The sequence below is a fragment of the Mastigoproctus giganteus genome, chromosome 5 (genome assembly GCF_048544385.1).
Source record: "Mastigoproctus giganteus isolate SK-2022 chromosome 5, ASM4854438v1, whole genome shotgun sequence".
Classification (NCBI taxonomy): domain Eukaryota; kingdom Metazoa; phylum Arthropoda; class Arachnida; order Uropygi; family Thelyphonidae; genus Mastigoproctus; species Mastigoproctus giganteus.
This window is the reverse complement of record NC_143579.1, coordinates 35,976,528-35,992,995: the sequence shown is the minus strand read 5'-3', so window position 1 is coordinate 35,992,995 and position 16,468 is coordinate 35,976,528. Positions and strand designations below refer to the sequence as shown.

Genomic DNA, 16,468 nt, shown 5'->3' with positions numbered 1-16,468 from the left:
CACATTTATTGGAAAACCAAGGTTTAGATAAAGGACGAGATTTTAAAGTGGAGTGTGGGATAAAGGATTCCATTCCTGCAAGAATAATTTCACTGACACGATCTGAGCAAACGTTGACATCAGAAGTTTTGATACAGTAATCAGACCAAGGAAAAGAAGAAAAGAAGTCTCGCAGGTCATCCCATTTTGCATTCTTGTAATGCCAAACAACACGAGGTTGGGAATAGCCATGAGATAAAGGTTCCATTGGAGAAGAGACAATCACCAAGTTGTGATCTGAAGTACCTAAAGGACCTCTCACTTCAACCTTGTACTTAGAAGGGTTGTTTGTGAGAAAAAGATCAAGCGTATTGGCTGTATGATTAGGATTGTCCGGTATTCTTGTAGGTAAATGAACAATCTGTGCTAGGTCATTAGTAATTGCAAAAGCCTCAGCATCTCGACCTGCTGGGTCGGTGTGAGTAGAAAACGGAAGCCAGCTGGAGTTGTGAACGTTAAAATCACCAAGGAAAATTACCTCATTGTTAGGAAAGTTGGACTGGAGAAAGTCAAGTTGCAAAGAGAGGAAGTCAAAGAGCTCCAAGTGATTAGTGGAGTTGGGAGAACAGTAGAGACAACAGATGAATTTTACACAATGAGGTAGAGAGATTTTAAGCCAGAGAAGATCAAAGAGAGGAGATTCCAAATTGCCAAGTCTCTGACAGGGAATATCAGAACGGACATATGCACAAGTACCACCTTTGAGGCGAAAGGAATCATACAGCAAATAATTTGGACATCTGAGATGAGCAGTAGTTGAATCAACTGATAACTGAGATGCAGTCAGAAAAAGTACATGGGGTTTGGAAGACTGCAAGTGGAAATGGACATCGTTGAGATTAGAATTGAGACCACGTATATTTGTGAAATGAATTAGGAAGTCCTTGGGAGGTTTAGATCTTTTCGCAGATAAGCTTGCTCTATTATTTTGACAATTCATGGTGTATTCAATAGTAAGAAAAAGTGGGTGGGACATGCTGTATGAAGTAATGAAATTTTTGGATTTGGCGTACATGTGGTAAGAATATACCCAGATCCTTGACATAACGTGGCCTCGACAATGCTCCCCGCATACACACTACTCGGACTCCCTCCAGTCACTATCTGGCAGAGTAGAGGTAACAAGATTATACACTAGCTGATCCGGAAGCTTCCTAGAGAGTTACCAATAGGTTCAGTCCGGTGTACTAACTAGCGGCCGGCCTGCAAACACCGTTTTAGAGCTGTACCCTCGAAATGTAAGGAATATTGGATCCCGCCACGACATTTATCATAACCTCAAAAATCATCAATCATACTGCATGATGGAAGAGATAGGGAAGGGTTGGCCGGAACTTAGCTCTAGAGACTAAACATGGGTTCCACCACTTCAAGCCTCCAATAAGCAAAGTGGTGGTATTTCACCGGTTGATGAGAGTCATCTACCACCTAGTATTGCCTAGTAACATAGAGGGGCGCCGTTCCTCCATGTGGTGTGGGCGCCACACCTCGACCCCTGCTTACGTTGGTTCACACCTGGGTGGTCACCCACCATGTACTTGTGCATGAAGGTTATACCCAGGATTACTAACAGTCCCACCATCGTGAAGGTGCAAGCAGAGGATTTGGCTGTCATAGACCGTCCGGACTTTGCCGAAATTGGGTCCACTTTGACTTGAGTGTCACCCGAATATCAGTTCCATCAGCGTTTTAGACTCCCAGGTAGCAAGAACAGCTTGTCTGGCATATCTGAGAGAATGTCTGTGACAACCTCAAGGACAACCTCTTCTGTTTCATTGTTAAAATTTAGAACATTAATATCTAACAATAAAATAATAATTACCGATATTTAACAAAGGGTCTTTTTTTAAGAATTAAAAATAAATATATTACAGAAAAAAATATTTATTTTGCAAATTTATAATATTACATATAAACTGTAATCTATAAATAATGAAATAAGTTAGAATAACTGTGATGAATGCATAACATAATTTAATATTTAAAAACTAAGTAAATAATAATCTTAATAACACTTCTGGGCTTGTTTAATTGAACAAAGTGTAGGAATATTTGGTTCAACAGAAGATAAAGAAAGTCTTAAATCTGGTTCTGGATCAACTTTTTGCTATTGAGATTTTAAGGAGTGAGTTTGTTTGTTGTTTGGTTTTTAGGAGCATTAGCAACTAAGGCCATATTGCTCCGGGGATATGGGGTGGTCATTCCCTGACCTTTCCGCATCCTCCGTATTTGGGGGCACGATTTTAAGGAGATATAAGTTGAAAACTCTCTCTCGCACACATACATATTGCAGAAAATAGAAACAGGATTTCTTAAATTTTGTCACTAAGTGATGAATATTAATTTTTTAACCCAAGCCAAAAATTAATAAGATTTTTATTCTTGAATAATGTTTATAGTCCAAAATTGGTTGAAATATCAATAAGATTTTCTTTTCCATCCATAGTTAAGTCATCAGCCAAAATGACATGTACTCATCAAATGGATTACAAATCCAATTTAATTTATTCGAAATAATATTCCCTAAAAGTCACTTCTAAAAATTTGAGAAGATTATTGATATCTTTCTTGACAATTTGGTAAAAAGTTAGTTAATTTTCTGTCAAAAAATTATATAATCTGCTAAAGCACTTGGGACTCTTCTCAACTTCACATTTGAGTGTTGGCATTCGAGGTGAGCGGACGCGCTTCGTCAGGGCTCTTCAGTTAAGTGGATTGAATTAATGTTGATCAGTCTTTTAAATATTTGATTTATTTCGATATTGTTGGATTATTTTGTTATAGGTTTTAATGTAACAGTTTGATTTTAATAATATTATAGATATAATTTTTTAAAGTTAATTTTCATTGATATTTAGCTAATTTTATAATGGTAGTTACGAGATCTGCCTTAAACACGTCACAGGGTATCGTGACTCACACGGAAATAGCCGATGGCAATTTACAGGCGAGTCGTGATTTAATCCGTTGCAGAACCTGTGGAATGTTTTCCAAGGTCGACCTGGTGACTAATCATAGCTCACCTGGGGATTCTTTTCTTTGTGATCGATGTAAGGAGTGCACGGATCTTAAATTACAATTTGGTGCACTGATGGAACAATTTGAGTCCCTGAAAAAAACAGGTGCTTGCCCTCAAGAATAATGCATCTGGGAGCTTGTCAGGGACTCAAGACTCCAGCAATCTACCAAGTGATGCACACCTGATTCGGGCATCAAAACAGAAAAACCAAGTGCAAACTACTCTGGTTAAAAAGGACTGTTTTATTAGGAGACTCCATTGTCAGGGAAACGGGGAATATTTTTTGTAATAAGGATAGGTGGAGTACAACCAGGGTATGTCTGCTGGGAGCAACTATTAATGATGTCATCAACAGATTGTCAGATTTTAAGGAGGGTAAAGAGAATATTATAATTCATGTGGGGACTAATAACATTAAACGTACACGATCTGACGATTTGTTGGAAAAATACAGGACCATGCTGAGGAACTGCCACAATGTCTATGTCTGCAAATCTGCCCAGACACGATAGGAGGGATTATATGTTAAAAGCCTTGTGGATTAACTCAAGACTTGAAGGACTCTGAAAGGCTTTAAGGGGGAAATTTCTATCAGCATGGCTCACACTTGTAGGTAGAAGGAATTTGTGGAAAAACCTTTTGTGGCAGTGGGAAATTGTGGGAGCAAAGTTGAAAAATATGTAATTAATGATATTGAAATTTCGCAAGATTGTTTAATGAAAAAACTTTCAAGCCTACAGGCCAGTAAAGCTCCTGGAGTTGATGGAATATACCCTATAATCTTAAGGGAGGCAGCAAGTGAGTGCATTGAACCATTGAGGCTAATTATGCAAGCATCACTAGACTCTGGGGAGATTCCCTTGGATTGGAAAAGTGCCAATGTATCTCCCATACATAAGGGTGACTCTAAGAGTGAAGTGGGAAATTATCGACCTGTCAGTCTGACTTCAGTGGTAGGGAAAATCATGAAGGAAATGATCAAGGGTGGAATTCAGGATCATTTGGATCGAATTGAAATTCTCAAGGATACTCAGCATAGTTTTGTAAAGGGAAAATCATTTTTAACAAATCTGGTTCGCTATTTTGAAAGGGTCACTCACGAGCTGGATTTAGGGAATAATTTCGACATTGTTTATTTAGATTTCAGCAAAGCTTTTGACTCAGTCCCACATGAGCAGTTAGTTGCTTTATAAGCTGGAACAGGTTGGAATCACGTAAAATCCTTAGATGGATAGCAGGATGGCTTCGGGGCAGGAGGCAGAGGGTTGTGATAAATAGCTATTCCTCAGATTGGATTGGGTTGATGTAAGAAGTGGGGTTCCCAAAGGATCAGTATTAGGACAACTGTTTTTAATTTTCATAAACAACATCGATGAAGGGAAAGAGGGTGTGATGTCTAAATTTGCAGATGATGTTAAAATTGGTAGAGTAGTTAATGATCACTGTCAAGCTGAGCTTCTTCAGAGAGAGACCTAGATAGACTTCAGGAATGGTCAGAAAAATGGCAACTATGCTTTAATCCAACAAAGTGTAAGGTATTACACCTGGGAAACAGTAATCCCAAAATAACTTATTCACTTGGTGGAGTTCAACTAAACCCAGTACTGGAAGAAAAGGACTTGGGTGTTACGATACAGTCAGACATGAAATTCTCTGAGCATTGTAAACAGGTTGCAAGGAAGACCCATGGTGTCCTATCGATGATCTATCGATAGGACACCATGGGCCTTTGCAAGTAGAGATAGGGATGTGATAATCCCATTATATAAGGCTTTTGTTAGACCACACTTGGAATACTGTGTTCAAGTATGGAGACCGCAATCAAAGAAAGATATTGAGCTTCTTGAAAGGGTGCAAAGACAGGTAACTCGCCTGATGAGATCAGCAAAAGGGCGTCCATATGAAGAAAGACTTTGAATATGTGGGTTGCAGAGTTTGGAAACTAGACACCTTAGAGGAGATTTGATTGAGGTGTTTAAGGCTCTGAGAGGCATCAGTAAAATGAATGAGGATGAAATTTTCAAGATTATAAATAATGCTAGAACTAGGAGACATAAATTCAAGTTACGGGGGGGAAATGTTTAGATTGGACTGCACTAAGTTTTATTTTAGCCAGCGAGTTATAAATTACTGGAATAAGTTGCCTACATGGGTGGTAGAGGCTGACAGTTCGGGGAAATTCAAAGGTCATCTGGATAGTACCTTCGGGTCAGGAAGGCGCATAGGATGATAGGTTTAATTTCCTTTTCTTTTATTAATTATTATTATTTTTTTTTATCATTGTTTTATTCTGGGTTTTTTTTTCCTTTGGCTGGTGCAGCATAAGCCATAGGCTTTCTTGCACCATGCGGCCATTACTAATATTAATACTAACTGTGTTGTTCCAAAATGTTAATTTCTTCATCATACTTTTAACATTGTCTTCAACAATGGAAATGGTTGCATTTGAACCATGTAATGACCGATTAAGTTCATTTACTTTTGAAAAGACATCTGCTAAATATGCTAATCTTTGTAGACATGTGTTATCTGTTGTACACATATTAAAGTGAAAAGGATGACTGGCAAAAAAACTACTAACTCATGTCTCAAATTGAATAAACAAGTATAATTTGCATTTTATTTTGCCATGGGAAAGCTACCTAACATCTGTGTGTGTTTTTTGTACATGCTTGCTGCCCATTCTTTACATAAAGAATTAAATAGTCGAGAGTTTAGTCGGTCTTCATTTTATAAAATTAACTGTTTTGATAGCATCATCTAACACACTTTGCAGTTGTGGCATTCATTGCGATACCAAAGTTTGCCTATATATGCTGCAATGTGTCCATAGTACATTTGTATTAATATTTTTTATGCAAGTAACTAAGCCTACAAATTTTCCTGTCATTGTTTTTGCTCGGTCTATGCAAATCCCACAACAAAAAGGACTAATTTATTTGTTTTTCTTCAAAATGCAAATTAATTATATTAAAAACATCTACAGCAGTTGTATGTTCTGTTAAAGGGCAGCAAAATAGCATATTTTCCTACACTTTACCATTATTCAGATATCTTATAAATACAATTAAAATTGCTAGATTAGAAACATCAATGGTATTATCTAACTGCAAAGCATAAATTGCACTTTCCCGAACTCTTTCAACATCACCATAAATTTCATGTATTTGGTGAAACATTTGTGTTATTAGAAAAGAGTATCATCTCCAACCTCTTCAAATTAATTGTCTCCAAATATACACTTGAAAATTGCTTTTACACATGGTAAAATAAATTCTGCAATAGCGTGAGCTTCCCCAGCCTTTCCAATTTGGTAACATACTAAATATAAAGGTCTAATTGCTTTTTTCCTTTCTTGATAATTGAGAGAAATATATGAATCAATATTATGTGTGTTTAATTCTTGCAATTTATTTTTAAAAAAATGAATAGGCTTATCAACATTGTTTCCATGTTTTGATCGTAAACGTTGAGATAAAAAGACATTTCAAGCTGCAATTTGCAAATACCTCTTCACAAATTACATATTGTATTTGTAATTTGTTACAAATACAATATGTAATACAATGCTGGTCATTAATGTAACATACGATAGTATGTTACATTAATGACTAGCATCACAAATAGAAATACAGCAGACTCTCGATTTACCAGGATCAGATTAACCAGGACATGACATTTCAAGACTCCAAATAAAAAAAAAAAATCAACCAGAAATCATAAAATTCAAGTAATAACTAGAATAGGTATGTTTTGCAAGTTGTAAATAAGCAACAAGAAGTGGCATTATAAGTTGTCATTAGGAGATTATTGTGCCTATTATCTTGCAACCCCCCGCTGCCTTCACATGCGTCGCTCAAAAAAAAAAAAAAAAAAACAGAGAGAGACCAAATGTTTAGTTTGTGTTAGTTGCATTGTGTCGATTATTGCGTTCCGTCGCATCGCAAAAGGACAAATTTTGTTTCGTTATTTATGTCAGGAATGTTGGAATTTTTTTTTTATAGTAACCATATTATTTTTTTTTTGTTTAGAAATCGTGAAAATGGGCAAACACAAGAGAATTAAACAAAAACTTGATATTATGAAAACGGTGCATCCGTTAAATCTCTAAAGAACCATTATAATGTTGGTGACTAAACCATACACGTCATTTTAAAAAAAATAAAGGGAAGCTATTAGATTTAAAATCAACATCGTAAAAAATAAAGGGACGCATCGTGTTGGACACACGAGTAGTACATGGTAAGTTTTTACATTTTTTTTATCTACTGCCATACTTTTTACGTAGTTTGCTGAACATTTTTATCTTTTTTTGTATGACTGAAGATTTCAGTGAAGGGGACACACATTTCACTATAATAACTTAAAAATCCACAAAATTCCAGCTATCGGTATTATCACAAATGCAATAAGATCGAGTTAACTACCCGTTTATAATTAGATGCACTAACAGAAAAGCCCAATAATCTGGAAAGTGCAAATTGTTTTTATTGTTTTATGGCAGTGCCTTCCAGATATGTTTTAATAAAATGTGAGCTCACGTGGGGTGATAATAGTGAGTTTTCACCTTAGCTCTGTGAAGTTCTTTTCAGAAAATTTAATTTTGACTGTTATCATGGTGCCGACTAAGAGAATAAGTGACAGCAGTACTAGTAAATCTATCAATAAAAGAAAAGCAATCGAGTTGGATCAGAAAATTAAAATAATAAGGATATATGAAAATGGCCAAACATTAACAAGTATTGCATGGAATTCAGATTTGTTAGTGACAACAGTGAACACAATAAAGGAGAAAGACAGAATATGAGAAGCGGTCGGCACCAATGAAGTCAACTATAATAACCAAGGTTATGAAATACAAATCACTTTTTACAATACAATAACATGCATTTTTTCTTCCTTTTATGTTTTCTTTTCTTATGTGCCACTCCAGCTACTTCACTGCTGTACCCAGATATTATGTTGTTTTTGTAAATTTTGGCATATCAGGGATATAGTAGCAATATTTTTTTAGTCATTCCCGAGTTACGTAAAACTGGACTTACGTAAGCAGTCCGGGAATGTAACTCTTATGTATGTCAGGAACTTACTGTATTTTTGGATTAACTGGGAAATCAATTATCCGGGAATTTTCTTTTACTATCTATCCCAGAAAATCGAGAGTCTACTGTATAAACAAAAGATATTTATTAATAGTTAAGGCAAAGCTAAGTAATATTTGACAGGTGCTCTCAAAATATTCCAAAATGAGCATTTGCAATCTTTATACAACAGTTTTGGTAAACACAACAATTATGGCTGAAATGTTATCAGACGCCCTCAATCTGCTTCAGTTTATCACTTTAAATGGAAAACAAAATGAAAAGTTCACAAGGTGCAAACTCATATTTAGTTGAACTGCCTCTGGCCGTGATGATAGCAGCACTGTCGAGGCACTGACAAGATCAATTTTCCGAAGATAATCAACTGATAGTTCGTGGTTCCAGACACGAATTATGGCTTCCTGAAGTTCAAGAAGGGTCTTTGGTTTCTTTCTGGCAACTGCAGATTCCACACGATACCAACAGTTCTCTATAGGATTTAGGTCCGGGCTGTTTCCTGGCCAGCTAAGAGTTGTAATGGACCATTCTTCCAACCATTTTTTCATCTGTAACAAATATAAACACATTACTGTTGAACCCCTAACGTAGAAATGAAGCTAAAGTAACTACAGAAGTGCCTACTTACACTTTTCGCCCGATGACAAGGAGCAGACTTGTCCTGAAAGATGCAGTAGTAGCAGTGATCATGGCATGTGATGCAAGAAAGCAAGCGTATAAGCTTATGTAGCATCAGGCAAAAAAAAAAAAAAAAAAAAATCACACAACCATTCCCTCTAAATATTTGTCCAGTTCCTCTTTAAATTTATTTAACCTATTAACTTCCACGACAGATGGAAGTTTGTTCCAGCAATTAACCACCCGCTGGCTAAAGGCAAATCTCCGCACATCTATTCTAAGACGGGATTAATCAGATTGGTCCACTTGATATTGATGGTTCAACTGTTGATGATCCTGCTCAGATAGCAAACAAACTGAATGAGTATTTTGCATCTACATTCACGCATGAGGAGTTATTAAGGATTGAAAATGCCATAAGGTTATCAAATTGTAGCGTGGTGCTTAATGACTTTGTAATAACTGAGAGCAAAGTGGGGGAGAAATTGTTGAAGTTAAACATAAGGCACCTGGAGTGGGTGGGATCTATCCAGTTATATTAAAGGAGGCGGCAAAGGAACTAAGCAAACCCTTAGCCATAATTATGAGAGCATCCTTGTCAGTTACTTGGCAGGTTGAAATGGTCTCTAATGGGTGGCAGCAATTTGCCTTCCAATATAGCCAGGTGTCCACTGGCATTTATGGAATCTTTTATAAACTGCAGGCGACCTACTGTGTGACATGAAATGCACCCCCATATCATTTGGCTGGTGGGGAATTTCACTGTAGACACCATACCGTCTGGATGGTATTCTTCACCACATCTACGGTGAATACGCAGGTTGAATTTCTTCTCATCCGAGAAAATAACTGACTTCCACTGCTCAGGAGTCCGTTTGACATGCTCCTAACACTAAATTAATAAGGCCTTTTTCATTTTTTGGGTGAGGAGGGGCTTCTCCTTAAGACGACGGGCTACAAGTCCATTTTTGAAGAGGTGTCTTCTGACTGTTACTGCACTTGCTACCACTCCTGTATATTCTTTCCATTCTCTTTTCAGCTCAGAAAGAAACTTTATGGTTTTTAAGGCTTAAGCGCTTCAAAACATGGTCCTGTTTTGGCGCAGAGACTCGTTTGCATCCGGTTCTTTTTTTCCTATCAGTAGAATCAGTATTCTTGAGTTTGGAAAGAAATCTATTCACTACTGACTGACAACAAGGCACTCTATAAGAAATATAACGGGAAGAATATCCTCACGTAAAGCAACAATAGCACTCTTTCTTCATGGTGTCAACTGCATGTAACTAACCATCCTGACACAAGCAAGGAATGACTGCAACCTGCAACTCTTGCAGAGCGTGCTTATATAGCTAAAAGTAACAGCTGATGCAATATTATGTCATCACCTATGCATGTCAATCTTATCTAATGAATCTGTAAGAAATATTGCCATATACTTAAGTTATCCAGATGACAATTATAATTTTAAGGAGTGATGCACTTTCTTTGAACACCAGTGTATTTCCTCTTTTTAATGTTCATATCTTTATAATGATATCTTGAACATTTTTATGCACTATTTGAGAACTTTGATAAGTTGAATGCATTTTACCAATTTCTTGGTCACCTTGAGTCGAATTTGGAAGATTTTGTTGCTTATCATTAATTAAAGTTTTTCAACATCATCTTTCCTTATGTTTCCAGTCTTCAACCAACAATCCATTATAGCTGTTATAATTTAAAAATATTTATATTATATAAAATTTTCTTCTATAAAACGTTTATATATTTATCTTTTTTATATGTTACTGAACCCATTGACTTATGTCCGATTTCTTACTAAACATTTCACTATTGACATACGTCATTTAAAAAAAAAAAAAAAAACAGGGGAAACCTGTATTATTAATAAGGTAAGCATTATAAAATTTTGCAGGATTATGTAAGTAGAGTAGAGTTTCTGCACACAGTGCCATCTATATCTAAATTTACGTAAATTTGGAAATATGTCCAATTCAAAATTCCCCATCGACATGCATTACGTTATTGTCTTTAATAACAATGATTAATTGGTCATCTGGTCATCTGGATTCACAAGAGTATACATTTTCAACTAAATTTTTGAATAAAATATGTTTTATAAAAACTGAAGATGACATCATAGAATTTTTAGTGCAACCTATGGATCACTGTCGTGAACCACTACTCTAGGGTATTCGAGGTGCATAAATTATAAAATGTTAAGTGGGCACTTTATTTATTTTAATAAAAGCAACTTTGTTGCATTTTTAAAAAGGTAAAACTGGTTTGCTTCAACAAATAACAAATTTTTATCTTTCCAATCTGCAAATTTACTACATAAGCTACATAGGAAATTGAGAAAGGAAGATTTTTCATCACATGCATATATTAATTTTATCAGTAGAAGCATTAGTTTGTACTGCTCATTACTGTCTTAAAAATATTCTGCTGGTGCCTAAAAATTCTGAATTTTTGTCCACTTATATTCATACAACTCATTTGTACATTGCTTATACTGTAAAACGCTTTACTAAATAACATGTATCCTTTACACAGAGCTACATCCTGTGGATAAGCAGAATCTCAGTGAGGTCAGAAAGAAAGATTTCGCATAAGAAAGGTTTAAAAATTTTTTCCTTACAAAAATGTCTGTAAAACAGTTTAATGAACAGTGAGGGGAAAAAATCAACTGTTTAAAGAATGTTTCCTTGTTAACGAGATAGTATCACAGATCTGAAACACATAGGCACATCATATCATGCAAAAGATAAATTCTGCAAATATGATACACCTGGGACGGAAAAAAAAAAAAAAACAACTACTCAATATATTCTTTATGAAAAAAATGAAGAATTGCAGGCAAATTGAATATATGAATTTATGGGAAAAGAACTATTCCATTCCTCTGTACTATTCTAAGCCTGTATAAGAAACAAAAATTTTCATCTTTATTGCACTTAGAATTGTAAAAAAGAAAGGAGAATTTCTGCTTTTTTACATAAATTAATGTAAGAAACAGAAGAATACATGAAAGCCTTGATAATGTATATCATCAGTTATTAAAAAAAAATACTCTACTAACTAGTTGAGCATGTTTTGAGTTTAGTGTGTAATACAATTAACTTCAAAACCAAATTGCCTAAATACCTTTGCAAAGTTCCAAATTACATACATGTCTGCTAAGTAAGCATACAATATTGCGGCCAATGTCACAAGCCTTCACAGACCTGTTTCACAACCAATTCTATCAAATTCCAGGCAAACATTCATAGCTCAAAAAGCACTGCTAACAAATGGAAAAATGTTCATACTGATAATTTACTTACCTATATGTGACTCAATGTTTTTCTCTTCAACTCTTTGTACAAAACACAAGAAGCTTAAAAAATAACAAATCCAAATTGCACTGGGACGGGACTGAGAGAAGATGGCATAATGACATAATTATTCCAAGAAATTAAATAGGCACTAACTTAGCATTATAAGTAATTAACACAAATTACACTATTGTTAAAAAAGCAAGTTTATTTTATTTTACTTATTAAGTGTAGGTAAATAATTTCTTGTGCTAAATTATTCTTAAATATAATTTTAAAAGTTACCTATTCAATTTTGAATGCAATTCTATTCTCCCTGAAGTAACTTCATTTACACATGGTAAAATCAATTCTGCAATAGTGTGAGCTTCCCCAGCCTTTGCAATTTGGTTAGTATGATTAAATCAATTTGGGACCTTCATTTTGCCAATCATGTCTTGCACATGACCATATCTCAAAAATTTAATTTGGTTTGGTTATAAACAGTCTTAATTATTTCCCAGATTGATTATTGTAGGTGTCAATATTTAATTAATTTTAGTTTAGGGGGGCAAATATTGATTTTTGTGTATCTCTAAAAACATACTTTTTATAGAAAATCCTTGGTGTTCTGTATGTATTTCTTAGGTGTTGTGATGTCATTCTTATTATGGTAACAATATAAAGGCAGGTTCTAATCCTGCAGTCACTCTGAGGATGTAAATTTGCAATTATTTCAAAATAATCAATAAAAATTAAACAATTACTTTTTAACAACTTAGTATAATTGGCGTTAATTTCTATTAATGCAAAAATTACGATTCCTTACTTTTATTTATTATTAATTATACTGCACATTAAAAATGCTTGTGATAAAGAAGTTAGTGGAGTAACTGATCAGAAGTAACTTCATGATAATACAAACTTCTCACTCCTCAGTCACATACATTACAAGCACTTTTGGCTCTCTACATACTGGAAAAAAATATATAATACACATATCATATAAATATAATATCTGTATTGACTCACTTTTTCCCCTAGTTCACTAATCCCTTCACTTCTTAGACACGTATGGCAGCGAACTTGAACTCATTCTTGTGCCAGTTGAATTATATGTAACAAACAATATACCTTTTCCAATACATTCTTAAATTTCCATATAGCTTATTTTACATTAAATAAATAAATAAATAAATAAATTTTCTGTTTATACTCCAGCACGACAACCAAGTCAGTAGAGTTTACAATAAATCGTCAATACAAATATTTATCGTATTTAGTAGTCACGGGCTTGAACCCCGGTCCACTCAAGGAACACGTGCTATGCACTCTCGCTCCTGACCACTGGGCTACGTCAGGCCTTTCAACCTGCATTATACTTGCAGGTGTAAATTCCATATCCCATTTCTATCTCAAACTCATACCCATCCACAATTTTGTCTACATAATAAACATGGTTTTTCTTCCTACTTATTTCATTCTACACACATTTATTCCTACTTATTTTACTCTACACACCCACACACGGGGTGTATTCAAAATGTTTAATGACTGAATTCATGTCTTGAAATTGTAGTAGTTTGTTGCACAGAGTAAAGCAAGAATAACCCATTTATTTGTAGTCTAAATTAGCATGCATTCAATAGAAACTGTTTGTGTGTTTCATTTTATTATAAGGCAACTGATTTTACTAAGCAGTAAATTTGCATCAAACCTTGTTTCAAATGAGAGAAAAGTGCAACAAAAATCCAAAAATTATTAAAATAGCTTTCAGAGAAGATGCTATGTATTGTACAAAGACACTTCATTAGTTCACAAAGTTTAAGAAGGCCTGCTTGTGCACCAAAGATGATCCTTGCTCTGGCTACACATCAACTTCAAAAATCATTGATTCAATTGCTTGTGTTCATCATCTGGTTAGGACTGATCAATGTTTAACTATTGGCAAAGTCACTAGTGAAACTAATATTTTATTTCTTATGCGACATGTCAGTCAATTTTAACTCAAAATTTAGGAATGCAGGGCATTTGAGGCAAGTCTGTGCTTCGCATCCTCACTGATCATTGCAGAAAGCAATAAGTTCTTGCATGTCAGGATCTTCTTCAACCTGCTATTGCAACCCCACACTTTATTTCTTTCATGATTACTAGTGACAAATCATGGGTACATGGCTATGACTTGGAAACAAAGGCCCGGTCCTCTCAATGGAACACCATTTAACCAAACCCCCCACCTCAAAAAAAAAGCACGACTACCTTGATCAAATGTGAAGATCATGCTTATATTTTCTGATTCATCAAGTATGGTTCATTATGAATTTGTCCTGCATGGTCTCAGTGCACCAGGAAACCTACAAAACAGTTGTATGACAACTGCGCAATGATGTTCATGGAAAAATGGCTGGGGAACCAAGCTTTAGGGAATTGGCACTTCCATAATGACAATACCACTAAACTCTCTGCTCTTTCCATTCAAGTCTTATGACTTTCCCTACCAAGTTTAAATCTACCTTAAAAGGCCACAGATTTGAAATAACTGAGGAAATTACTGAGAATATGGTACAGGAACTATTAGCAATTCCAAAAGAAGCTAATTAGGGAGGCTCCCAAAAAAGTTTTGTTATATAACAAATATTAGTTCAGTCCCTGAACTTTTCAATCACCACTTGATTGTGTGTACAATGTTACATTCTTGTCTGTAAACTGTGTATTCTGAGAACAATTTATCTGTATGCATTTTCAAAAACTTTGAAATAATCCTGAGAAAAACTAAATCTTTTGACAGTAGTAAATTCAGTTCCACTTGAAAAGTACTCCAATAAGTTCTTCATTCCATTCATTATCCTACCCTAAAGGACTGCTAGTTTTACATTATATTGTGATTAATGTGATGAGTATTTTTTCCTAAACTGTCAATAGTATAGATTAAGAAAATATTCCATTTTGCTCATTTTTGTATTTGTAATTTTTATTTTCACCAAAGATGGACAGGAGCAGCAGTGCGTAGCACACGCTTCTTGATTACACTGTGGTTCGAGCCCGTGCCCACCAAATACGGAGGATGCGGAAAGGTCAGGGAATGACCACCACATATCCCTGGAGCAATATGGCCTTAGTTGCTAATGCTCCTAAAAACCAAAATAATAAATAACATAACACCAAAGATGGAATAAGACAAAGTCTCATAAATACAAGGAAAGATAATGTGTGTTAAGAATTTAATGCACTTTCAAGTAATAAAACTTATAAAAAAAATAATACATATATACTGAATATCTTACTTTTATCTTAAGACACAGGTTTTCCAATCTTGTTCTAAGCATTTCTGGGAGGTGAAAAGTTTGCAGAGTCATATTTCTTCCTCTGGTAAATAAATGACAGCAAACTCCTTCCTGGACTCTACAGAAAAAGTAAGTTATGGCTTATTAAATTAACATGATTACTCAGAATACTGTGCTACTCCAACATTTTTGTTTCTGGGTTACGTTAGTGATTCAAACAAAGTACATCATGCTTATATGATATATGAAATATATGAACATATTTGTTAAAAAATGTCTTAATATTACAAACTTGTTTAGCAACATAAACCTTACATAGTATTATTATATGTGATTTATTATACACATTGCAAAGATATGGGCTAAGAAAATAAACTACACTACACAGACATACAATAACATAAGTACATAAGTCTGTAACTTATACTTTTCCAATCTGAGGCTTCAGGAAATATAGGAATAATCAATGGTTAAAATTTATTCTGATTTGGTATATATACACCAGTAGTGGATGGCTATAATTTGCCACTGAGCACATTATAGCATGGGATTTCCACAATAACAATGAGAAAAAAATAAATAAATAAAAAATAAAAGTAAATATCTTTTTGTATTGATTACTAATTACTGATTTGTTTTATTTGTATTTAAAACAACAAATGCTATAAATCAGGCTTGTCCAACTCGCAGCCCAGGATGCTATGAATGCAGCCCACAAAAAGTTGTAAACTCACAAACTTTATGAGATTATGACTAAAAATACCATTAATAATACTAAAAATACAATTTTAACATGCTATTAATTTATAAGCGATGAATTTTTGAATTTAACACGTTCTTTAGCAATGAGAGATTCATAAAATCATTCTCAAATAATTGTATTTATTCAAAATTGCCGCCCGTGCAAGTAGTTACTTCTCGACATAATAAATGGTGCACTAGTGCTCTTGCTTCCTATTTTTACCACACAATAGATGTCTCTCTATGTGCGCCATGGGTAAGCTGGTACAGCTTTCAATGTGCAATTGTAAACAGTCGAGTTGACACTGAAGAAAGGTGCAGACGTTACGTGTGTTTGTGGCGATTTGGTGAGTAAAACGCAGTGATTATTGA

At 34.7% G+C, this 16,468-nt stretch overlaps 1 protein-coding gene across 2 annotated transcripts in view; it reads right to left on the bottom strand.

Annotated features, from left to right (window-relative positions):
- LOC150085302 (ATP-dependent DNA/RNA helicase DHX36-like) overlaps positions 1 to 16,468 on the bottom strand; it is a 458,954-nt gene that overhangs the window by 127,331 nt on the left and 315,155 nt on the right. For both annotated transcript variants that reach the window (XR_016546967.1, XM_090373980.1), the window contains exon 16: positions 15,356 to 15,473. Coding sequence is in view for 1 of the 2 variants with exons in the window: in XM_090373980.1 (XP_090230106.1) it covers positions 15,356 to 15,473 (118 nt within the window). In the remaining variant the exon portion in view is untranslated. The remainder of the gene's footprint in view (positions 1 to 15,355; positions 15,474 to 16,468) is intronic.